This window comes from Drosophila grimshawi, unplaced genomic scaffold (assembly GCF_018153295.1).
Source record: "Drosophila grimshawi isolate 15287-2541.00 unplaced genomic scaffold, ASM1815329v1 contig_848, whole genome shotgun sequence".
Lineage (NCBI taxonomy): Eukaryota > Metazoa > Arthropoda > Insecta > Diptera > Drosophilidae > Drosophila > Drosophila grimshawi.
Window position 1 is genome coordinate 8,652,968 of NW_025063692.1, and position 27,222 is coordinate 8,680,189.

Consider the following 27,222-nt stretch of genomic DNA (forward strand, 5'->3'; position numbering starts at 1 on the left):
TTGAAGGCGTACTTTCTTTTATGTGGAAACAAAAAAAAAAACTCCATTTAAGTTCGAGCAACATCTGAAGAATAAGTTTAGCAGTGTTTCCTCATTGGATATCGAAATGATTGAAAATTGTTATTAGGATCTATTAAAATATTTGCTTACTTTGAGTAGTTTGCTGCGGGGATTAGCAACAGTTTCTTGCAAATGGATAGCAATAAGGCAAAACTTTGTAAATATAGATTTGTACTCGCAAAAAGTTGCTGCCATTCCCAAAAAGTTTGGATGGCAACAAACTCCGAGTCGAAAGCAAAGTTTTTGCCCACACAACCCAACTCAGAGCATTTGCAGCTGACTGTGATGGACATGTATACCCTTTTAATACCACACACGCTCTCTCTCTCTCTCTCTCTCTCTCTCTCTCTCTTTCTCTTTCTCTCTCTATTTCTCGCTCTCTGTCTCTGTCTTCCTTTCCCATCTGCCCCCGGGTTGTATGACTGTCAATGATGGTCAAGCATTAAAAATGTACCAAAAAGGTGTACACGCCACGTAATGTTGCCTGCAGTTGCGAACTGCAAACGTAATTGTGCAAAGTGCCACTTGCATCTCTGCTTCGTGTAGCACATGTTTCCCTCCCGCGCCAATCCTCACAGAACATCGACTTCAATTATAGCCGCTTACACGTTCCGCAATGGTGCAGAAAGTGTGCAACGAATTGGAAAACGAATGAGTCCCTGTCAATTTTATTTAATAATGACTGGCACTTGCAACAAATACTCTCAACTAACTTATCCGCCTCTCCTCTCTCTCTCTCTCTCTCTCTCTCACACACACACAGATGGAGTCCCTTTCTCTCTCGCTCTCCCTGCCTTTGTTTTGCCGTGAAAGCACTCGGCAGCAGTGAACTGCTGCTAATTAGCAAAACATGAAATGCCCTGTTTAATTAATGCATAGGATTGTATTAGTCACACAAATGATACTCCAAATAATAACTGAAATCAACAAAATGTGTGTTAATTAATACTATTCAAAATAGGTTTAATTTGATAATTACACAATAGATTCAAATAGCAATAATCTCCCTTTAGTTGAACTCAATTAGAAATCGGATCAATGCGTGGTATCTTTTAGTCGAGCTGCACACATATTGAATGAACTGTGTGTGCTTATTTTTTACACGCACTTTCTGTTTGCTTGTGCAATTGTTATTGTCGTTTTTTCTTAAACATTTTATTGGCTTTCTGTTGTGTTGCCTTCATTCATCACGTATACGCAGCGTGGTAGCGACTTTTTCTTTACTCTTTGGCTTTGCTCGATGTTGCTCGATGTTGCCAATGTTGCCGCCGCCGTCGTCGCTTCAGCGTAAGTCTTTCATCATTTTTATTGGTTTTCCTTTCCTCCTCCATCCCCCAAACCTGCCTTTGTGCATGTTGTGTATTCAAAATTTATTAATTTCGCGCGCCCGCAGCTGCTTTAAAACTGAAAGTCCCATGTGCATCTACCCCCATACCACCCCCGCCCACAGCGCATGATTAATTACATGTGTGTGTGAGTGTGTGTGTGTGAGTGTGTGTGTGCGTGTGTGTGTGAGTGTGTGTGTGTGCGTGTGTGTGTGTGCGTGTGGGTGCTTCTTATTTGATTTGTTCAAGGGTCGCCAGAGGGGGTTGGATGTGAATGTGGGGCTGGGGACAGCGCACGGGGAGTTAAAAGCAGGGCAAGTGGAATGGAAGTAAGTAACCGATAAATGATGCTGCCACGCCATGCCATGCCATGCCAAAAAAACAAAAAACAAAAAACTTTGTTGGGTGCTTTTGCTTCTTTGTTGGATGCTTGGCATCCTCTGAAACTGAAACTTGGCTCACATCTGCTGGGTCTGGCCATAATGAGCGATGTCGTTAGCTTGTTTTATGTCGCTAATCAAGTTGACCACGCCCATTATGACGCTAACTAGCTTGTAACCGGTTAATGGCCACATCTACAAATGTGTGAACATGATTTTTTTTTTTGGGCGCCTATCAAGGTATACAGAAAATCTACATAACCAGGAACAATCAGATTACTAACCGTTTCCGTTAATGACGCTGTTGGCTGGTCGCTTACTCGTACACAGTTTTCAGTTAGCAGTTACACAGAATTTGATCAGCAGCCATTGCCATTTTTACACATGCTCTGGCAATTGGGTAACTACGATTTCAACTTGTCAGACATATAATGTGCAAAATGTGCAAACAGACCCTTTCCCCACCCTTCCAGCATCACAAACAACAAAGCCAATCACTTTTTGTATTGTCGCTCTGTGTGTCACCAGAGCTGCTTGTCGCTTGTCAGAGCAATGCAAATATTTTGCATAATCTGCTAGTGGCAGTCAGGAGACTGCCCCTCAGCAGGGGCACAACTGCAACTGCAAACACAACAACAACAAGGAGAGCAACTGATACTGCTAGAAAGATGACAACTGTATGAGAACCGTTGACAAGCCCCAGACGAAGATGTAGCTTTGACAATTGGATATCAATATGCATGTTCATGCCACAGATGTTGCAACTGCAATTTGAAAAAAAAAAAGAAGGCACTTTCATCGAATTGAATAGAGAAACTGTTACTAAATAGATATGCATGTGCCTGGTGACGGTAATGAAAAATAATTGGAATTGAAAACACAAGAAGCAACACCTCTCTTAGCTGCTGACATTCACATCGATATATATCGAAATATATATAATCCAAATTGAGAGAGATGTATTGAGCACTTTAAATTCTTTTTGAGTTAATTTAAACACCAAAAATTCCTTAAAATCGAGTTTTAACTTGAAAATGTATGCTCGGATTATAAATTTCTTACTGTGCAGCAGATACACATGCATTTTGTTGGTGATGCATATATGCCAAGTAGATGGCTAGAGGCCAATGCTGGCCAGGGTTTCAGCTAGCAATTGGAATTGTGAGCCAACGAATGGATGGACAATATTCATTAATCTGCTCGCACAGCCTTAAGCGCATCAGCATTTATAGCTCGACTTGACCAGCGCACAAACCAATACAGCAAAGCAGAGCAGAAAGAAAATGCTAGTTGGGTTTAAGCTATTCGCTGTTAAGCGGATTTATGCAGCAGTCACAGGAGAATAGAGACATATGATGTCTTTCCGTATTAGCATAGAAAAAGGACCCAGCCAAATACTGCTGAACTCGGCTTGCATTGATTGCATTGCTCACTGGCAACTTAATTCCATTGTTTGGCAGTAATTACTGCATTTTTGATGACTTTTTCAAGTATTTCGGCGAATACTGAATAAGTATCGTATTGCATCTTCAATTATATACACTGAGCCCGAACAAGTTACATAATTACAAGATGGCTGGCAGAACAGATATTGACTTTCTCGACCTCTCAAGCTCACAACTAATGGCCATATGGTGTCTCTGAGACGGCTTAAGGGATTGAAAAGCCTTTGTTAGTCTGGTTACAAGGTATTCGAGGCTCAAAGATCTGAGGCATTTGCACTTGAAAGCTTTTCCATGTTGGCCGAGAAGTTAAGGTTATCGCCTGTCCCATTTCCATTTGCCAAACTGTCGAATAGTAGACAATACAAGCAGCCAACAAATTAATACTGGACAGCTGGCTTGACAATATTATGAAGTCTCCAATTAACCTGGTGTGCAGCTAAGGTTTCAGCAACAACATACATACAATTGTTCAATTAAAATCCCGCTGCCTTAATTTAATTACAATTTGCACATGTGCATTCTCAAGTTTAGATTGAGCTATCTCTAATTAATTGAGAATCTCGAGCATATTTCAGTTTCCATGTCAAATACTAATTGAGTGGAACCCTTTTATTTTTTGAAATCGTTAATTTAATTGCGCCACTCGGAATATCAGTTGCATTGCAAAAAAAAAGCACACACGAGAGAGGAGAGCGACAATAATGATGGAATACTTGAGGCAAATGCCAAACATTTGGAAAACCAGCGACACGTGCCACACCCCTGGGGCCAAATAAGCAGCAACCTGTTGACTGAATCAGTGGCAGTTACATCAACAGCATCAGCAACATCATTAGCTTGCTTTATATAGTATGTGTTTGGTTGCTTATTTGGTTTGAGCTTGTTTCCTGCGCTTTTATTGTCGTTTATCTTGTCTGCTCCACACAATGTCGTACTTGCCCAACAATGAAAATCGATAGCAACACTGTAAGAAAGGCGACCCAAACAGAAGCAGCACAAGCAACAGCACACACACACACACACACACACACTCACACACACACAGACACAGACATGGCCACAGAATTGAAGACACAACACAGAACACACTCACAACATAACACAAACACATGAGGCCAATTTATGCCACAAGCAAATTAAAAAGCAAAAAGCAAACACAAACAACAACAAAAATGAACGAAAGCATATAAGAAAGCAGCCCAAAATCCATATACACACGCACCGCAGCTTATATGCCCTTGCCAACAATGACAAGGGTCCTTAAAGCTAAGGATAATTTATACAAACAAATATGTCAAGCTGGCAAAAACCAAGCACATGAATATTAAATAAATAAGTCTTAGTCTCTGTCATACAATATTAATAATAATACATGTTATTGAGCTATTCTAGAATGTCTCTCTTTCTCTTTCTCTTCCTCTCTCTCTCTCTCTCTCTCTCTCTCTCTCTCTCTCTCTCTGTCTCTCTATCTCTCTCGCTCTCTCGTCAACTCATTTGAAGCTTTAAGTACCCATTATATTAAGTTGAGCAAATTGCCTGACACAGCTGAGATACCTTATAAATGCAAGGCATTAAAATAACAGAGCCGGATAAACATTGTGGCAACAGCATCCGAAACATCTTTGGGCCATAGCCTGGAAATTGGCCCATATACTTCTGCTGACTTCTATAGGCAATGCCTCGCAGACCGTTATGAATAATGTTGAGCGTATAATATCAAAGCGTAGGCGATCGGGGAGCTGTTGCTGTAGCTGTAGCTGTAGGTGTGTGCTACAATAAATTTCCTTTTTGCATAACAATGAAAATAAAAGCCTCCTCTAATTATGTCAAAAAAAAAAAAAAACAAAAAAAAAAACGAGAAAAGACTGGTAACGAAAACGGCAAAACAACGGAACGGCAACAGCAATGCAACGCACAAATTATGGCAAATTATGTAAAGTTAAGTAAAGCCCCGGCAATAATAAAGCTCAACAACAAATCAGAGCAGGATCAAAAAATGCAAACCGAAATATAAAATACAAATTGCTCAATATTTGGTACAACAAATGGCCAAACAATGCTGAAGTGTTGTAAATAAAAAAATGTGGGAATTAACCCAAACGCTATTCAACTCAGCTTGGACAACCAAAACTCTTAACCAATAAATGTTCTCTCATATAAATTCATTCCATAAGCAAAAATAAGTCAATATATCAAACTTGAATCAATCTAAACTCTGCACAAACCTCTGCAACAACAAGTTATCTCATTAATTTCTTATTATTATTATTATTATTCCTATTTCTTTTGCTTTGCCAATTAGTCGAGAGCAAAATAGAAAATGCCATTTTCAGCACATAACTAAAAAGTAGAAATTAGAAATTAGTTGAAATTTGTCCTGCTTTAAAAGTTTGTATCAAAGAAGAATATCGACGTTGTTTTTAAATCATGCAGAGGAACCAAGGAATTTTATGCACCTGTGACGAAAACTTTTGAACAAATTTCACACTCGTCGGAAGCTTGACAGAAGGGGGGTGGGTTGTGGGGGGGTTGACATGTGGGTTGACTTTACGTTTCATTAATATTTCAAAACCATTTTTAATGAGCAGGCCGAGCAGCAGATGCGAAGACCAGATCTGTGCCACAATTTCGCTGGGCGCTTGCAAATACTGCCAGCAAATAAGTCAGCATTATAATTGTTGTTTTTTTTTTGTTGTAGTTGCTGTTGACCCTTAAATTTTATTTGCCCACTAATTTATATACAACAAAAGTTGAAATGTAGTCGCCACAGTGCACAGCAACAAAGGCAAAAAAACCAAGCAAAATACACACACACAAACACACACATATGAGTTTCGCACGCACACTTGGAACGCAACCAGATGCCGTGTCGTGTCGTGTCGTGTCGTGTCACATCCTGTCGTTTCATGTTGAGTTCGCACAAGCACAGGACGAGCACAAACAACAGCTTCCATTTCCGCTCAGCTTTTTGGCAACTAAAAGTCGTGAAGCAACCGTGCAACCTTTGCCTGCCACTCGTCAGCTCGGCTGCCACCTTACTGCCCTAACCTCTATTGTGTATACGCAAGGGTTTCCGCCTCGGTAAGCACTTGAGCAGCAGCAGCAACAACAGCAACAACAGCAACAATAACAACAACACACACACAGTGTGATACGCAGACCAAAACAAAACAAAGCAAAAAAAAAATAAAAAAAAGTAGAAGGAAACACTAACTGAATTTCCAGCAAAATTGTTCTCAATATTGCAGAAGAGTACACTTCTGGCTACAAACTAAGAAAATTAGAAATGCTGCGAATGAAAACCCGTACTTCAATCAAGTACTTTGTACAAAGCTCGCTAAACAATTTTCATCGCGTTGTGATAGCAACAAAGGACAACGTCAATAAGCCAAATAGCCTATTGCTGCCACATGCAAGTAGTGGGCGTGGCTGGACTGGGTAACTGGCCGATAATTATGTTGGGCTCGAAATTGTGGGCATTTCAATTATTACAAATTGCGGCCGCGGTTCTTAAGGCTCACCAAAAGAGATGAAATAATAAATAAAATATGTCGGAAAAACTTAAAGCATGCTTTCAGGCGTTCAAAAATACAGACAAAGATGCCAAAAGAAGTACTCAAATCACACAAACAGACTCACTGCGAAAAGCGCGTGAGAGTGAGAGAGAGAGAGAGAGATGTAGAGAAGAGCGAGAGCAATCACACAAAGCATAGCGCAGCGAAACGAAGCGAGACAAAAGCAAAGCAAACAGAATGTGAAAACTGAAAGCTGAAAACTGAATGCTGTAAACTGAATGCTGTAAACTGAAAAGCAGTCAGCTCACAAAAATGTTTCCAAATAAATGAAAATAAACAATATATATTTAGACAAGCGGCTGGGGCACAAAGCACCTGACTCACACAAATAAACTGCAAACAGACAGACAGACAGACAGACAAAAGCGGTGGCCAGTTGCCTGGCTAAATGCTGCCCCATTTACTTTTGTGGCATATACTTAATTAGATAACATTTAATATCGAAAAGCATCACCTGAGTCTTTTATTTCAAGTTGAATTTGTCTTAATAAACTTTAAGTACGGTCATCTTTTAATTGCGTAAGCATTTGCCTTGCAGACAGTAGTGCACAATACAACAATAATGCTGAGCTCGACATAGGCAGCTTAATAGTCAAGGCAAAAGCAACTGAGAGAAGAACAAGAAGTAAACAAAAAAAAAAGAAAATATATAAAATAAAATAGAACGAAATAGAATATCTTTAAAAGAAACCATTTCGTAGAAAAGCACCCTCAGGTTGTGTGGCATGAACCAACGCAAATGCAGATGACAAACGAAAGATGCCACAAATGCTTCTCATGTATGTACAGTTACATATATATATATATATATATAGATATATGTGTGTGTGTGTGTGTGTGTGTGCATAATATATAGCAGCTGCTGGAGTGCAGCTTTTGGTTTGGCTCTGTCACAATCCGCCTCATCATTTGTGGTCACGTTTTAAACGACAGGCAACAGTTCATATTGCTACATTGCCTACTTCCTGCCAGCTGTAATAATTTCAGTCGATAATTTTGTTGTTTTTTCTACCCTGCTGAAGTGGAGCACAGTCAGGCATAAGATGGCATTTATGTTGCCGCCCAGAAATTGCAAGATGCCCCCAAATTAAAAGTCATTTTCGTAATAATTTTCAGATTAATTAAATTCATTGCTTAAAAGTTCTGAAAAATACAAAAACAGCTGCCGTTGGCTCCTTAGCTATGATAATATTCTAAATGAGAAAACATTCAACAACTCAATCATAACATTTAAACTTTTTAATAGTTTATTTTTAATATTTCTACAAAAATACAATTAAAACCAATTATTTATTTAATTGCCAATTACTATTCAAAGTAAAGGGTATCAATGATAAATGATTTCAACATTGTTTTTAGAGCAAATCATATGTTTTTGTTATTCAAAGCATAAAATTGTTATATAATTGTTCGACCTGAAAAGTAGGCAACGAAAAAAAATGAGAAAGAATTTGCCGGAAATTGGCACAATATACAATACAACCATTACAAGCTGTGTGTGTGTGTGTGTGTGTAATTTTATCAGAAAACCCCATAAATATTTGGACACCGGAAGCGAAAGAGTAAGAGCGAAAGAGACTGCACTGAAAGTATTGGACAGCGTCAGCAACATTTTTGGATTGGGATTCTTATCCTGGTCCATACAGGTTGACACATGCACATCACACACACATTTTTGGATAAGCTAGCCACGTGTGCGTGCGCGTGTGTGTGTGTGGTGTGTGTGTGTACCTGTGTGGACGAGGATACGAATCACTTTCCTAAAATGTGGCTGAGGCGGTCCAATAGTTTTGGAGAGGTGTCTTTCGCGCTTACTCTCTCGCGTTCGGGGTGTAAATATAGATGGGGGTTTTTGATAAAATAACACACACACACACACACACATGTATATCGATGCAGGACAATGATACTACTTTCTATGCCAGCCATTGAGCCAGCTTCCTATATGGCTTTTAAAGCTGCGAAGCCGCCTAAATGCTAAAATAAAAGTTGCTCAAGTTTTCGTTCACATCGATTTTGCATTTCGTGTTGCGCTTCCGTCAAGCGACCCCATTTTTTGTTTCATTTTTGTTCACGTAGCTTCGTAATTCTTTCAATATTTTTTGCCCATGGCTGTCAAATTGTGTGTCTGTGTCTGTGTGTGTGTGAGTGCTTTCGAGGGTAGAAAGTTGTGCGTTGAGCGGGTGACCCAACTCAAGTCCAAGCAATGAGTTCCTGACAGACTGACTGCCTGACTGCCTGATTGATGGTATGATTGCCGATTACGTAACATTTTTCACAGCTAGACTGCAGACCTACTCAACCTGTGCCAAGAGCAACACCAGCAACACCAGCAACAGCAACAGCAACACATTGAAAAATTAGATTAATCAATGTTCATTTGTAAACAGAATACAGTATTGAAACGAAGGCACACGAAAGCTTCAATCTAAAATTGGATACGTTTTCCATTCGGATAACAATCGATAATGAATTATAATCATTTAACTTCATTTTCCATTGTACCTTTGAATGAGATATTGCATTGCGTATTATCTTCAGCTTCTTCCGATTTAGTCAGCTGCCAATGGCAACTTGTAAAATCTCAATGGCAAATTGTGCTTGCAACTTCTGTGAGGCCATCTTGTTGAATGCAGTAATGCAATTAACTCAATACGTTAGATGTATGTTTGCATATATATATATGTATATATATATATATATATAGTCTGGATAATGCATAGATGTGACTCAAATTATTTCATGTTTATGTAAAAGCCCATAAATGAACAATTGTTGCCAAACAAAGTGAGTAACGCAGTAAAATGTGCTGCTTTTGACATATCAGAAAAGCCGTTGCCACATTTATCTTGCAGTTGCCGTCAGCCACCTTTCGTTCCCTCTAACGAGCTGCCCATCAAAAGGTCAGACCTGTGTCACCTTAAAGACAACAACAACAATAACAACAACAACAATTACAACCCCATCATCAAATCGGTTTTGCGGCTTTGTGGCACAAACGATGTCGCCGCCACCGTCACCGTCATCGTCATCGTCTTTGTCTTCGTCTTCGTCTTGATTACAATCATCCCTCGCAGCACCTTCTACAGCCTTGGTCCTGACGCCTCCTTCAGAGCCTCCTTCACTTTAATTTCGATTGCTTATTTGCGCTCAACGTTGGCTTTAAAGCCAAAAATAAAGAAAAATAATCCGCCTCATGTAACACGCACAATAAATTAAGCAAATTTATGGCCAACTGAGTAGAATTTCTATTGCGCCCCATCACTCCCCATTACGCCGTGCGCCTTTGAATTCATTGCTTACCACTTTCGCGTGCCACCAGCTTATCATTGAATTCATTTGCTCTGCATTTTACTCATTTACACTATGCAACAACAAATTGAGCGCTCTATTTGAACACACTCAATGAACACATTGCTTCTCAGAGAAATCTATGAAGAATTTCTCGAAGGGACTTAAATGAATTTAGTTGTAGTAAAAATTTTAAGTAGAAAACAATACTGTTTGCTGCTGGATCGTGTCTTATTATTATATGATGAGTGGTGCATTGCTGCAGCCATAATTTTGTTGTTCAGTTTCGCTCTGAATGTCAAATAGCATTCCAAATATATTAAATACTTTGGCACATTTTGCCTGCTTGTTATCGCATAGCAATTGGGGCTTTGGCTTTGGCTTTGGCTTTGACTTTGCCTTTGACTTTGGCTCGAACTTTCTGTTTATGATTGTCGTGTTGGCTTTAAGCAAGCGAGTGATTCCGCCAACACTACTTCTGCCACCACCTGGCTCACGTACAACTTGAATATGCTTTAGTACGGTTCACTAGTCCTGAATGCCGGCTATAATTTCAGTTCGCTGGCTTATTTCATTTTGGATGTGCGCGGCGGTATTTCATTAATATGGGAACTTTGATTAAATTGCAAGGCACCCCCTGTGGTGTGGCATATAAAACATTTACGATGACAAATATTCACAAATTAGACGTAGCGCCAAACGCATCCGGTTTCAGACTCCGACCCGGAGTCCGACTCCGCCTCCCAGCTGCAGAGTGTTGAATATTTAAAACACAACTCGTTGTAAGTTGTAGCTTTGCCAAAAAAAAAAGAGTTAACCCAACCTTGCTTGACTAAATTGAATTATAAGGATAGTACTTGGAATACAATCTACAATCTAAATAAAATATAAACAAATCAGATGCTGTTTTTCATTTCACTGGACTAATCAGAATAATATGCGAGCCATGGCCAATACATATTTCTTGCTTAAGGTTTAGTTATTTTCAAATATTTGCTTTGCTTTATGTATGTTGCTGTATTTATATATATATATAATTTATGAGCATTAAAGACAGCAAACATAAAAGCTGCAGTTTAATTAAGGTTAAGCTTCACCCATGATGCCTCCTGCCCCAATCTGATTTTGTTATTTCAAGCTGCAATGCCTGTTAACTTCCCGACTTTAGCTGTGGAGGCTGTGCGAATGTTTACTAAATTAAATTGAAATCACTAAAATACACACACACACACACACACACCAGACACACACTCCCATTAAAATGCTTAAGGTCAGCCGTATGGTAGATTTATTAAAAATACGAAAGCAACTTTAAATTGACTTTGATGGCAGCAATAACAGCAACAGCAACAGCAACAACAGCAACAGCAATAACAGCAACAGCAACAACAGCAACAACATCAACAACAGCAACAACAGCAACAAGAAAAATAATAATGTCAACAAAATTATTCACGTTAAGTGCATTTTAATCAGTGGTGATTCGCAATCTGCCAAAGAAGCCTGGCATAAAATCCACATGGCTAATTTTGATTGACGTCAAGGTTGTAAATGTTTTAAATGTCAACTGCCATTTACTGTCCTTGGCATTCCATTATCGCAAGATGAATATCCAGTGGCGATTTTGAATTATTTAATTTACTTTGCTGCCATTTCTCCAAATTAACTTCTTTTTTTTTATACGTGGCCATAACATCGGTTGAAGTTCGTTAATTCGCTTAACTCTTGCACTATAAAAGTAAACAGTATTTTTTTTGTGCATTTCTCCAAAGGCTAATTACTGTTTTGATAGGCTTTCTGTGCAAACACATTGATATATATATGTTTATATATATATATATATATCTGTTTTTTGTACTTTTAATCGAATTCAGTTGATGGCAACTGCAAATGGCATTTGTTAACTCGTGCGATTCATTCGACTGCACTTAATACGAACAGCAGCTGCTGATTTTTTGCTGAATCCATTAAAAATGACTACAAAGGTGTGCACAAGTATGCCACGGGGTATATCAGGATCAACAGACGAGTCTCTATATATACCAATGTCTGTCTGTCTGTTTGAGCACGCCCATCTCGGTGACTGTCGACTAAGATGTTGATGTTACTCTACGCAGATCAAGTTAATTTCATTTTATTTTATTGATTTTGTTGGTAAGGATTATCGATTTGATTGGGATAGGGATATCTCGTCATTTTATGCTTTGTTTGGGCTGTTGTGGAAAACTTTTACACACATTTAAAATGATTGCCAATCATTTTCAATAGGTGCAGAATTTAAAATCACTTCTTTTATCAATTGGTTAGCTCAGCTCAGCTGTCCATACTCTGCCATATGCATTTATGTAGTTGTAGTTGTTTATATGTAGAGACATGTACACACATATATTGCTTGGATATATGGCTCATGTATGGGCGTGTTTTTATTGGCACGCCCATTTGCCGTAGCACAGAACGCCCCTGGCAATGCCTTAAGAGCAACTAAAGCAACAAAAGCGCTACTGTTAGCCATTTGAATTTTTTTTTGTCTGCCATACATGGCTGTCAACATCATTAGCCATATTTCATGTTGAATTGCAGTGAATGAGACCGAAAGCCAGGAATCCCAAAAAGGGTATCGTTTCAAGCGTTTTAGCCAACATCATTTATAAGCACTTTCAACAAAGAGAGTAAAAAAAAGAAAGAAAAACTTATTTAAATGTTTGACTTTTAAGTTAAACAACAGCTTTATTCGTATTAACAAAAATACTATCTGTATTCAATGTGTTTAATTTGTGCCACTGCCAAATGCCACAGATAACTTAATTAATATGCGAAATCGAATTCATAATTTTAAACATTTTAAAAGATTGGCGGACTAATTAGCATTTAAACACGCAGCGTGTGCATTTAATTAATAGCTTGATAAATATGTCATTTATAAATAATTGATAAACGGTCATGCGTAATAATTAACTGTTGTCAATTGAAACGGTTCAAGCTAAAAATCGAAATATGCTGAAATTACTACATAATTAAAAATAAAATAATAACCCAATGAAATTTAATATTATCCAACGAGAAATACAAAATTATTGGAATTTGTATTTTGTTTTAAGACCGATCGAATTCAAATTATAAAAAAGGAATTTGTTTGCTGTTGTGATTTGAGACATGCAAATTGACTTTATTGTTTGCTGTTCTTGTTGTTGCTGTCAGGCATTGTTTTAAAGAATGGCCAGCCATCAAACTGAGCAAATCAAATGTGCCCAAGCACGTCAAATATAAACACGGCTATAATCAAAGCCAGACTTGGCAAGAAGAGTAAATACATGCATGAAGCAGGATGGGCAGGATGGGCAGGATGGGCAGGATGGGCAGGATGGGCAGGGGGCAGGCTTAGTTGCAGCAAATCAAATTAAATTGGTTCGCATTTGCATTGGATCGGAATTATGCAACAATGCAGCGACAGCTGTCGCTCAGCGCAAAACCCACACTAATTGCAATGATGCAATCAATTTTTTCTCCTCCACCGTGGGGGGAAGGGTGTAGGAAACAATATCCAAACGAACACCCAACTGATCTGAAATGCAAAATACCGCCAAGCAGGCAGCAAGCAGCAGGCAGCAAGCAGCACTCAGCAAGGGCAAAACTGACTCGAGCAAAGCGCAATCAATTCCAAACCCTGAAACATGTTATGGGCATGGAGAGGTTGCAGCCCCAAGAGGGGTTCACCCTCGTAACTGGTTTTCCCACAATACTCCTTTGATTGTTTGTATTTCACAATTATTCCACCAGCAATTGCAATTGCAATTGCGATCAAATTGTCCAGATGCAATTTCTTTGTCTAAGTGAAACATGTTGTTACGATTTAAATAAATATATATATAAATAAATATAAAATAAAGGAACAACTCTTTTGCTACCAGATAAGTTCATCAATATCAATATCAATACTTGGCAGTCTTAAATAAACTGTGAACTGTTGCTCTTGAACTTGGCCAGGACAATTGGGCGCCTTTTGCGCTGCGACTTTGAATTAACGTAATGGCCGCAATGCCATAAACCCATTGAAAGCGTGCATTGACATTCAATGTGGCACACACACTTGGTCTGATTGCATCACATATTCACTAACCGAGATTGCTTACAAATACAACAACAACAACAACAAAAACAACAAAAACAAATAAGAAGAGAAGTGCGCTTTGTGCAGGCAAACAGTGCCTGCTAAAAAAAATGGAACTGAGAAATTGACTTGTGTTTGTTTTTCATATTTTTGTAGAAAAGATTTATTTTCGAAAGAAATCCTGAATTAAAAATATTGCTTTGGATTTCTACTGAATTCTTGTGGAGTTGGTGCGACACATTAGTCAAAGAGTGTTAAGATTCCCGCAAAAAGTTTTCTTTTGCTTTTCTTTTTCAAATTTTGATTTGAAGAAAGAGCACTCCACATAACATTTCTCGATTTGTTAACTATAATTATTGTTAGCCATTCCAAAAATGGAGTACAACATTTGAGTATTCAATATCTAACTGGATTATTGATAAAAGAAAAGCAACTTGGTGCAAGTTGGACAGCTACAGCTGTGTGTGCATATAAAGGACATACATTTATGCTGCTTGTTCGCCACTTGGCTGTCAGGAGTGCGTTATCCTGTGTCCAGTGCTCAGTGTGTACTATTTCCGGCATTGATCATGCCCAATCAACTAATGGCAATAGTCAGCATTATGATTTGTGACTGCACTGCAAACAAAGCAGACACCAACTCATTCCTGACCAGCTGGCTAAAGGTCTACAGAGAATGGGAGTGGAAGTGGGAGTGGGAGTGGGCGTGGTCTTGGTCCTGGCGAGTTGTGATTTGATGTGATGCAGGGTCATCGCTCAAGGCGCATAGTTTGCCACTTTTACACAGTTGCTGCAGCTGCCCCAAAATGTGTGCTCTTAATTATGCAGCTTGTTAGCGCAGCAGGAAAAAATGTATATAAAAAAATATAAAAGAAAATTAAAAAAGCGACATCCGCTTGGCAGCGAAAAAGTAAAACTATTTTTTGGTTTTTAGTCTTTTTTTTTTTTGTGGCATGCACATCGCCCGAGGTCGACAGCTGTGCGCCGGTGAAGCGGGGTGAGGAGATTTGGCCAGAGGTGGCAAGGTGTCTTCAGTGAATACGCAAAAGTCTTTTTTTCCTTTCTTTTTTTTTTTTTATTTTCTTGTCAGATCCAAACTGCAATTCCTGTCTGGCTACATGTTGCACTCGAATTGGGCGACAACTTTGTGCAGCCCGCGAGCATGTGGCATGCACTTTAACATTTGCCACAATGTCTGCAACGGCACATAAACTTTTTCAATTCAATTTGGACTAACTTAAGCGTTATCCTCTATTTGAATTCCTCAATTTAAGAGCAACAAACAAAGAAATTATAACTATGAATGAAAAACATTGTGAATATTTTGATAGCATTGATGTAATAATGTAATATATGTACATATATTTGGTCAGTTTGGTCAGTTTGCCTTAACTTGCAGCATCATTTTACAAGTCCAACTTAAAATCAGAGCAAACCTAAATTGCTGCGATGCTTATTAACTCTGAGAGAAAGTTGATGGGGAGCGGTAGAGTGTGGCAAGTTGTTGTCAATTGTTACACTTCCATTCAGACCTGGTCGTGATTGCTTGAGTGCATCGCATTATGACAAAAAAGTGCTGAGGTTTTCTGAAAACTTTGGCCAGGTAGATGCGATAAATTCGATGGTGGCGAGTAAAAAACAAAAGTTCGACGAGAATTGAAAGCCAACAACAGTTTGAGAAGAGTTCAAGTTTCAGTCGCAGACAACTTTTAATTGTGAATGAAAAAAAGAAACAAGAAAAAAACCAAAAACAAAAACAAATTTTGTGTTCCTTAGCCAAAACAAAAGTAAATCGGCAACAAGATAACAAGCCTGAGAACCACAAAACACAGTCGAGTAACCGCACCGAACCGCTCCGCACCGAACCGAACCGAACCGAAACGGATTGAAAACAATGTCTGGCAACAACAGCGACAGCAATGGAGCTTCTGCTCCGATAGCGCCACCTCAATACATAATCACCACGCCCAGCGAGGTCGATGCGGAGGAGGTGCGCTCCATTGCAGATCTGGAGCTCAGCTCGCCGGGCGATGACAGTGTGTTTGCCACATCGCTGTCCGAGCAGCAGCCGCTGCTGATGCAACAGCAGCAGATGCAGATGCAGCAGCAACAACAGCAGACAAAACTAATGCACACCCAGAAATACAGTCAGACATCGAGCACGAGCAGCACCAGCACCAGCAGCAAACTGGCAACACGCTCCTTTTCCGTCACCAGCAGCACAAGCAGCAGCAGCAGCAGCGCCACCGCCGCCGCCGCCGCCGCCGTGAATGCCACACAACAGATGCAACAAATGCAACAGCAGAAGATCATTTCGAGCAGTGCACGCAGCCAGAGTCTGCAGTCGAGTGCCATCATTGCCGAGCAGAGCACTCATCTCCTCAACTCAGCAGCGGTTATCGCACAGCAGCTGAAGGCGCAATCCTCCACATCGATCATCAGCAGCGAGCAGCGGAGCAGCAGCACACGTTATGTGAGCAGCTCGAGTGCAACTGCAACTGCAACTGGAACGGGTGGTGCCATTACTGGCACCGGGGCCACCAAGTCCAAGTTTCAGAGTTTTCTGCAACAGCCCGAGGCGCACGGCTTTCTTACCGCCCACCAGAAGCATGTGCGTCAATTCGTGCGCTCCACGTCGGCGCACTCGGAGGCGGCGGCCGGCGTAACGCCGGTGAGCGGTGCACGGCCAGAAAAGTGCATCCGTAGCGCATCCACGCAGATCGATGACGCATCAGCGGCGAGTGGCGATGTCGCCTTGGGCGAAACATCGGTGGGTGGTTTGCCATCGATATCGATGTCAAAGCTGGGACTACAGCAATCATCATCGATACTCATCTCCAAGTCGGCGGAGACCATTGAGATGAAGAGCAGCTCCTCGTCGCAGGGTATGCGCACCCAGCTCACACTAAGCGGCGGCTTCCTGGCGCCCCCGAATCGCAAGATCACCATCCTCAGTCCCATACACGCTCCGCCCGGACTTCACGATATGCTCAAGCGAGCCGGACGCTCGCCATTGTCGCCGCGCATCAGCTTTCCCGGCAGCGACACAGATCTCTTTGGGTAAGTCCATCCGGCGCTATCATTTATTATTGTGCCCCTGAACCCAGCATCGATATAACCATATACATCTGTCCGTCTGTCCGTCTGTCCGTCTGCCTCTAGGCGAACTAGTCTCGAAGCAATCTTGATGCACCTTGGAATACATAAGTCTTCTTTTTGAGCAGGCAGTGCAGCTGTAGGTCGAACAGAATCACATATATATATATCACATATATCAGAATCATACATATGTATATATATATATATATGTATATACTGTTTAACAACTATTTGGTTTACCAAGTTAATCGCAGCAAACTTTCTAGACATGCGTGTGATTCTGCTCTTCATATTTGGGCAACAAATCGTTCACATCGTAATACTATATCATAATACTTGTTAAGACAATTCATTCGCTTATTAATTCTATGCATATTTTGTGAGATTAGTTTGGATTTCTTGGCAAACTTGAAACTTGAAACTTGTTTGGCACAAGTTGGCCAAAGTTAAAGTTAAAGTTTTTATCTACACAATAATGCATAGAAAAATCGATACACAAAATAAACACATTTCAAATAATATGCACACATAATATATATACACAATAAGAACACATATATGTATATATTTCTATTGGTTAATTTATATAAATTGATATTGATGACTACTATGCACTTGGAACTAACTTTGCAGTTCGACCACAAATTCTGTGTTGCAACTCCAAGTTTGTTGACTATTTACTGTTTAAGTATACTTAGTATATATATAGTATATATTTTGCCATAAAATTGTACATTTTATGGCAAAGCAAAAGAGACAATTCCGAGCCGGAGTGCATTGTTGAGTTCGACCACGCAAACCATCAAAGTGGCTTAAGTTGTTTGTGTAAGTTGCGAAAAACATCACATTTGTGCCCCATGTTTTGTATATATGTTTTGTGGATGTGTTGTTTATGTGAGCAGTAAAAATAAAAAACAGATCTCATCATAAACAATAAATATGAAACGAGTAATAATAATAATTTTCTATTAGAGCTCAGCAAATTTTGGCATTTGTTGGCGACCAGTTGCATAAAAGCTGCTTTCTTCAATTCAATGTGGAATTCAATTATATTTGATGAGCTTAACTCACGGATAGTTCACATACACAACATATGGTGCATATAACTGGGAAATGCTTTCCTCAGGCTCACTCAATTTTCACAAGAATAAAAAGAAAATCGCAGCAATTTGGCGAATTTGTGAACAAATCAAACAAATTTTGTGGCTTGGGTTGCACAAATTCCTTAATAATAATTACAAAATACAAATGTCGCGGTTCAAACTACTTTAGCATAATTTAATTGAAAACAACAACATGTTTTGGACAACAAGTTGTGCACAGTTTTGACATCAAATCGCTTGAATAAAGCACATTGTTTGTGTGGCAACAACAACAACAACAGTGGCAACAACAACAACAACAACAGTGGAAATAACATACTCTTTTGATTAACAGCTCCCTTTTTGCCTCCGGCTAATTAGCTTGTTTATGTCCGCTTCCATGTTTCTCTATCCATTCCACACCCCTCCCCCCCATGCTGCTGCTGCCTGCTGCGTTGTTTCCCTTGTCAGCATCTGCGTTTCATGGCCCGTTTGAGCCCGGAGTTTGTTTGTAAAATGCTCATCGCATTATTAATTGTTATTGTTGTTGTTGTTGTTGTTGCTGTTGTTGTTATTGTTGTGGTTGTTGTTGTTGTTGTAGTTGCTTTGGTATGGGAGATAAATCGCGCATACGCCCTGTGTGCGCTCAGAAATGTCATTCGCAGTTCGACGATTGCCAGTCGTCAACAGCGTTAGACAGCTGACACTCTGGCACCCAGCATCCCACATCCCACATTCCGACCCGACCCCCCCCCCCCCCCTCCATCCCCTCCATCCCCTCCGCCCACCGACCAGCGGTTCGTTGTCAAAATGCCAAAATTGTTTGTCATAGTCGTATAATTAAATTTAAATGTTTTCGTTCCAAGGCCTGGCAACGACAGCGAGACATTACTGAGACAGAGACAGAGATAGCGAGAGAGCGAGAGACTGATAGACTGAGAGAAGGATACGTTGATATGTATATTAAGGAACAAAGAAGAAATGAACACAGAAGCTAATCCTTGGCACTGTTAATTGCACTCATTCGCGAAAGTTAATAATTATATAAATAAAGTATTCGTTTATTAAAGAGCAGGTTAATTAATTAATTCTCGACCCACTGTTCACTTTGGCAGGCATTAGTTGCCAGGGCCTTTGGCTCGAATTGAATTGAATTGAATTGAATTGATATCGACAGAGCAGCATCCCTAGCATCCCAGCATCCTAGCGACAGGCAAGAGGAACCATAACAACAGGAACCGGAACAGGAACAGGAACTCCTCCTAAGCACAATGATACGCAAATAGAATAATACTCATATATATATATATATATATATCGGTTTGTTCTGGATGCGTCTCTCTCTCTTTGTTTATCTGTGCCCGATCTCATTTGAGACTTTCAATTTGGTCTATTAGTTTCGGCATATCGATAACCAAATTGCTTGCGTATGTTTAAATATTGACATATTCTTTGGCTGTCAATCAATTCAAATTTCCGAAATTGTTCGCAAGAAAGAATTCTGTATATATTGAAAATCTATTTACTATGCACATATCTATATATATATATGCATATATATGAACCATATAAATTATTGTAATATGTGTAGTTTTAGGGTATCTTTAGGGTATCTGCTAGTCGTGCTCTCTCTCTCTCTCTCTTTATGCCAGCGCATTCTTACTTATTTATTTATTGGTACAACGCGCAAAATGCTGCTTATTATAAATAGAAAGCACGCTCTTAAATTCAGTGTTTGTATTTGCACTTGGTCTACACACACACACACACACACACACACGCACACACACACACACACACACACACACACACACACACACACGCACGCACACTCGCATTTTGTTCCCTTAATCCCATCAGCCACACAAAACAAATAGAAAATAATGTGAAATTTCAATATTTCAGCAAGCTTTTAAATCAGAGCCAACAACTTTTTGAATGTGCAAAAATAGCTAAAAAAAAACCGTTTGCATATTTTAGATATAGAAAGTTAACCGCTTCAATTTGAATTAGTTGCTAAATGTTTTAATTTCGGGCCTTGAATACTTTATGAACCAACGTGTTTTTTGACAATCGCCCAATTAGCGGATATTTATAAAATATTCAATAAATGTTGAGCAGCGGGCTGCGTCCAATACTAATGAAGCTATCTTTGATGGCCACTGTCTATCCCCCCCCCCTCCCCCTCCGCCCTTTGTGAGTCCTTTTCTGGAACTGATCCCTTCATTAACTATTGACGGATGTCTATCGACTGCATATCAAGGTTTGTTCAACATTTTAAGTGCATGTTCATTAATAATTTAATAATAAACTTGTCAGACACTTAGCCGACTTCACTTCCTGTTTGCCACCCGCTCTCTGCATCTCCCTCTCTCTCTCTCTCTCTGGTTCTCTCTCTTTCTCTCTGTTGCTTTCGGCTGCTTTGTTTATTAAAAGGAATATTTACCTCAACTGTCTGTGCGAGCTTTAAAATTGCACTGTTCAAAGCTGTACTTGAGGGTAACCACTCAAACCACCCAACAAGGGGCAGCCAGCAACCAGCATATATATATTATATATATCTATGTATATATATATATATACAAGCAAATATACATAAATCTTTTAAAGCCAAGGGTTCAACTTTGGCGCCTTATGTATGCGTGACTTATGTTTACAGTTTATTTATTATTTAAAACATAACAGACAAATGGGCTTGCCAAAAGAGAAAAAAGAAAACAAAAGATAAAAATTATTTTTAAAGACCAACAAAAATAACAACGGAGATGCAGAGAGAGAGAGAGAGAGAGAGGGAGAGAGAGACAATGAGAGTGTGAGTGAGCGAACAGGAGAAAGATTCAGCACCTCGGGGGAGCCATTGCCCAGGGATAAAACTCGACTTTCACTTGGCCTCCATTTATATGTGTCCAAGTATTTTTCAATACCCTCTCGGCCTGTGTTTCCTTTTCACTTTGTTGTTGTCAATGTTGCTGTTGTTGCTGCTGTTGTTGCTGCTGTTGTTGTTGCTGTCGTTGTCGTTGTGCGCAACTCTAATGCTAAATTAAACTGAGCAGCTGAAGGCGTTTTGGGAGCTCGATTAGAGGCCAAGCGGAAGCAACGAACCATCAAACCAACCAAACTCCACCAACCCTCCTCCCCGGCCAAAGCATCCTTGGCGCTCAGTTTCAAGACAAACACAGACAGAAAAGATCCAATGACAAACAGGCAAAATGAAACCCGCAGTAAAAAATAAAAAATAAAACAAAAATAAAAACAAAAACAAAAGAAATACACAAAATGTGGCACAAAGAGAGAGAGAGAGAGACAACAATGGCTGCGGGTGGTGTGGCGCACTAAGTAAGTGGCAAGTAGATGGGCATGTGCAGGCGTGTAAGGATGTTCGACTTAGGGCTTAAGGAACCCTTTTAAGGCATCTTCGCGCAGCGCGTGGCTTCTTTGTTTGTATATTAAATACGCATTGCATACTTTACGGCGATAATGAAGGCATTTTTACGCGAATTGTTGGCCAAAAAACGTGTTGACACGAACACGCCATGCCACGCCACGCCACGCCAAAACCTGCAACAAGGATGTCTGCGTGAGTGTCTGCGTGTGTGTGTGTGTGTGTGTGTGTGTGTATCACCTCAATTAACTAACGAAATTATCTGCAGCCCAAAAACAACGACAACAATTTTTAATAACAACTACTCCCCAAAGCAATTTCAGCACTCAGCAGCCTCAGCAGCCTCAGCAGCCTCAGCACTTTGAAATTAATAATGTTGTCCAATTAGTGAGCTTAGTTTTTTGTTGTTAGTGCTGGAATTAGTTTTTACTGTGGCAGTTGTGTTATTTAACATTTTTCTGTTGCTTTGTGAAAAACTAAAGTTTCGCAATAATCTGCTGCCTGAGCTGATTGCAACTGTCAAAACTGTGAATTCAACGCAAGCTGCAACAAAATTTAAAAAATAAACAACAACAAAAAAAGGTGTAAAGCAATGAAAAGCCTTTTGGCAATGCCAGGTTGTTAATTAGTGTCACATGCTGCATGTGGCAAATGAAAAGCATACAAATTGTGGCCAAAAGAGCAAAAGATATTACGTATGCGCCACGTAACACATTCGACCAGCTGCATTTTGTGGACAGAGCAGCCTTAAATTGATAAGGATAAGCAGGTGGAAGGAAGGAGTTCGACTGGTAAGTTAAATGAGGCAGGGGATGTGGGGACAGGAGTACAGTTACAGGATACACATTTCTGCAACAGACTCCACACATGCCACATGCCAAATGCCAAATGCCAAATGCAACAACAAACAGAGTGCACATCGAGACTTACGATAACAGAATATAAATCCCACATAATTCCGAAATATCTCAAGTGAGCTGAGCTGAACTGAACTGAACTGAGCTGAGCTGAGCTGGCCAACGATTTGTTGCTGCAAATTAAAGGTTGCAAGTGGCATCTGAGGTTGCGGTTGCTCAGTTCGTAGGAGCCGGTTAAAGCAAGTGGCAACTGCAGTTTGATTTCTCTCCACACACACGCAGTGGGTGTTGAGGCGTAACACTTGAGACACGAGAACACGTGTCCTTGTCAGCTGTCAGCTGTCAGTTGTGCATCCTGCTTGTTTGTGCTTTTGCTCTTGCGGCTCGAGTGATTCCAGATTGTTAATTCACGGCACTTCACACACGCTGAAGTCGAATCACTTTGCCAGCCTCAATCCACCCCGCTGTGCCGCACTTGCAACAAAAAAAAACGCCTTCACTTGAGCTTTTCACCACAGCAAGCTTTCCTTTCTTTATTTACGCTTGCTTGTGGTGAACACACACAGCTGAAAGCCATTGCCTCGAAAGCTTTTTATTTGCTGTGCAGAAAGCTTACATTTATTTCGCAGCTTTTGATATCTTTTGCAAAAGCTCTGCGAGTAACTGTTTGCGCACTGCACTTTTAGTTGCTGCGGGTCAGGAACTGCAGCGGAAGCTTTAAGCCTCAAAGCAACGCCAAAAACTAAAAGCTTAAAGCGCCAAAGTAATTCCTGCTTAGAATAATAAATTTTCACACATATTTAATTGCCAAAAAGCTTTAAACTATACTTTAAATAACTCGTTTGATCAGAAATATCATATACTATAATATATATATTTTTTAATATATAATTTGCATATACTCCTCATTTAAAATATATTTAACAACTATTTACAAATATATTAATTTTATTTTAAGAACAAATATAATCATTATTTTCCATTAAAACTTGGTGAGCTTTTGCTCTATTCAAGTTCGACCTGAAAGCATTTAGCAATGCTTAAATTGCTTGAAGTTTGAGCTTTGTCCCAGCAGCATTTTCCAAGTGATCTTTGAATTAAACACTAAATTGTCGAATATATAGTTCAGTAAAGTTAATGATCGCATTATTCAAACATTTCAACTAATTTGTATGCATATATTTTCTCTCTTTATAGGTAAGTTGAAGTCGCGTCTTGACGTTTTCTCTCTAGTTAGCTGTTAACTGGTAAGCTGGCAAATTAAATTGAATTAAGCAAGCTGAGCGGCATTTTCGTGCCTTAGCCAAAATGGTTATCGATTATGGCTAAATGGCAAATCAATCAAACACATTTGGTTGCCAAATTTGCCATAGCATTGAATTTAAAATGTGGCGGGGCAAGACTGCTGTGGGGATATTGGCGATTGGCGGACGTTGCCCGAAGGCAACCGGAAAAACAATCAGTAAACAAGTTTAACCTTGACATTTTTTTGTTTTCACCACATTTTTATGATTAACTTTGTGGCAAGCATGAATATAAACAAAATTTCAAAAACTTGCAAGAAAGAGAGAGAAGCACAAACAGAGAGAGAGGGAGAGAGAGAGAGAGAGAGAGAGTCTAGTCAAAAGTTTTTACCTTTGTTGCTTCTTTGTTTGCACAATCGATAAGAAATCGGCGTAAATGCTATCGAAATCAACAGTGAATTTTCGATTCCGTTTCCGCTTCAGGCTAGACTTCAGCAAAGTTCTAATAACTTCTTTAATACCAGGCCATTTCAATATGTAATTTGTCGTATCCTTTGGTAAGCTGCAGCTGCTGTATCTTCCCCACTTGAAGTCTACATTCCATCCATGGCCAGGAATCAGAATTGGCAACTCAAGATTTGTAGGCATCTAGACAAGTTTTGCATTGGGACAGGTTAAGTTGATGTATCTCCCTGCCCAACCAGCTGTCTCTCTCTCTCTCTCTCCGTCAAGTGGAAATTTAGCAAAAGCACAAAGAAATCCAAAAGCAAAATAAAACTCAAATTATTAAAATGTAAAAGGGAAACATGCTTGAGAAACGTATGCAATTTATTTTGCCCAGCCGCTGAGTAAGAAGTGCAGTCGTCATACACACACACACACACACACACACACACACACACACACACACACACAGACACACACACCTACTTCCATAGCGGATAGGTATTTACGCACTCAGCATGCAAATCTGAAAGGAAAACAGAGTTCAAAGCGCAGGAAATTGAAAACATTAAAATAATAAAACAAAAACGAAAACGAGAAAAAGTTTTCCTATCGGGCAGCAACGAAGCGCAGATACTCTAGAATAAATGTCACCTTCAAATATATATATATATTAAGTATACACATTAAGTATACACATTAAGTATACGCATTAAGTATACGCATTGAGTATATGCAGATAAAGTCGTTTGTCATATTTTCTAGTCAAACAACAATTGTGATCACAGGGTATGTTCAGGTCGGTGCAGCACATGCACATAGAGTTTATGACAACATCATCAATTGCGTTTGGCTTGCAATAATTGAATAAATTACTTGGAAATTGCCTGCCTCTTCAATTACTCAGGACAAGTGAAAACTTCTTAAGACGTGTCCTTGATTATGTTATTATTGGGGAAACTGGGCAAAAATGTTGTGCGAATGTGTGTAACACACACACACAGAGAGAATGGGCAGCTGAAGCATCTGATTTTGAATTGAATTATAAGTAAAGATTTCAGCACAGCATAGTTGATAGTCTTCAGCACTCTGCTCAGTCCCTTGCTCGACATCATCCCATTGTTATCAAGTTCAGCCAGTCAGATAGCAATTACAATTCAGAAATTCAACTGCGTATCCTATAGATACATAGATACATACACAGATAGATAGATAGATAGATAGACAGATAGGAAGACAATGCAGTTAACATCAACAACAACAAAGAAGAAAGCTTACCAAAAATAATCTGGCACTTTACATGCAGCTCGAAACAATAAACAACAACTACAAGAAAATAAAATATAGTTCTTCTTATATATATATATATAAATTTGAATGCTCGACTCGTGGATACCCTTGAAACCAGCTATTGGATATTTATGAATTCCACTCTCATTTATTGCCAAATATTCGATTAAATCAATTGTAATCATTAAGAAAATTATTCTTGCCGTTGATCATAATAATATGCCAGGGTCTTTATTATTAATTATTTATTTATGTATAAATTATTTATTTTTTTGTATTTATTAATTATTATTTATTAATTATTTATAACATATTAAAATATAGTTGCCATAGCCTAGCACTTAATGCCCATCTCCGATACTAAAACTCGACGTTGACAGCTAATCAAATAATTGGTTCTTCTAGTTTATATAGTGTCTTCTATTTATATAGTTAAATATATTCATTCCATGTTAACCTGCTAATATATATTATAGAACAGATATTTAATATATTTTCTAGCAATAATCTTAAACTTTATTATGGCTGTTATTGGGGTGTTTGAAGTCACTTCGAGCTGAGGCTATATCATTAGAACTGTGTCCCTTATTTGTAACGATTTGTATCGGAAATAGTTATCGATAAATTGCTATAAGTGTGGCATAGTTGAACTTTTATTGTACTTCTCTCTAGCTCTTATACACTCTGCTATCGGCTGTTGTTTGCTGCTGTAGATCGAGAATTTATATGTCCCTTTTATCTGTTACATGCTGGTGCACAACTTGAGTAGACCCCTTTTAATGGGTGCAGGGTATAAATACTTTGCTGAATGACGGCATGTGCACTATGATTGTTGTTCCTTTGTTTTTGTTGTTTGTCTTTATTGTTGCTGTTGTTGTTGTTGGTGCGTCCAATAGCTGTGTAAAGCGAGTGCCTCCTGGGTGCCATTTTCCATTCATTATTTAGTTGGACTCGCTCCGCCATTTGGTTGCTCCTGTTGTAAATAGAGAGAGAGCACAAAGCCGAGCCCAAGTTGCAAGCAAACAAACAACAAAACAGCAAAAATGAACAACAATTTTCAAAAAGATAAAAAACTCTGAAATTTGTAGCACAAATCGCTGCTTATTTGAAATGCTCTTCGAGCGAGCAAAAGCCAAAGTTTTATTTATATATATTTATATATGTATATAAATCTGTTGAAAGGGGCAAGTTTGTACAATTTAATTAGTCATTCTTGCTTTAAGAAAGTTGTTAATCAAAATAGTTCAAATCGATGTTTGAAGCAACATTTTTGCTTTCTTTGGTTTTTTTTTGTGGGTTTTTTTTTTTTGCTTGCCGCAGATAAGTCAACATAAAGCTGTGGCTATGAACAATATTCAATAAGCTGGCGAGTCTATAAAATGGACTGGAAAAAACAAAATAGAAAAAAATAAAAATGGGAACCAGCTTAAGTTAAGATGATGTAATGAAAAACCGATTTTTTTAGCTCAAGTTTCTGTTGAAGTTTATGATTTGTGTGTGCGAATTTGCTGCCTCTTATTGCGATGCATATTAATTTTTTAGCAGAGGCACTCTTTATATATCTTTATATATATATATATCTGGGGGGGTCTGGGGATGGGTTGTTATGCAAATGATGGCAAAGAGCAAATGCAAACGGG

General features: G+C 39.2%; 1 protein-coding gene across 6 annotated transcripts in view; it reads left to right on the forward strand.

Moving 5' to 3' along the window:
- The window catches only part of LOC6565661 (cAMP-specific 3',5'-cyclic phosphodiesterase), a 117,185-nt gene that overhangs the window by 26,418 nt on the left and 63,545 nt on the right, over nucleotides 1-27,222 (forward strand). For 3 of the 6 annotated variants that reach the window (XM_032738996.1, XM_032738997.1, XM_032738998.1), the window contains exon 2: nucleotides 15,961-17,244. The exons of the other annotated variants lie outside the window; for them this stretch is intronic. In XM_032738996.1, coding sequence (XP_032594887.1) covers nucleotides 16,079-17,244 — 1,166 coding nt within the window. In that variant the 5' untranslated portion in view covers nucleotides 15,961-16,078. The remainder of the gene's footprint in view (nucleotides 1-15,960; nucleotides 17,245-27,222) is intronic. 6 annotated transcript variants of the gene reach the window in all.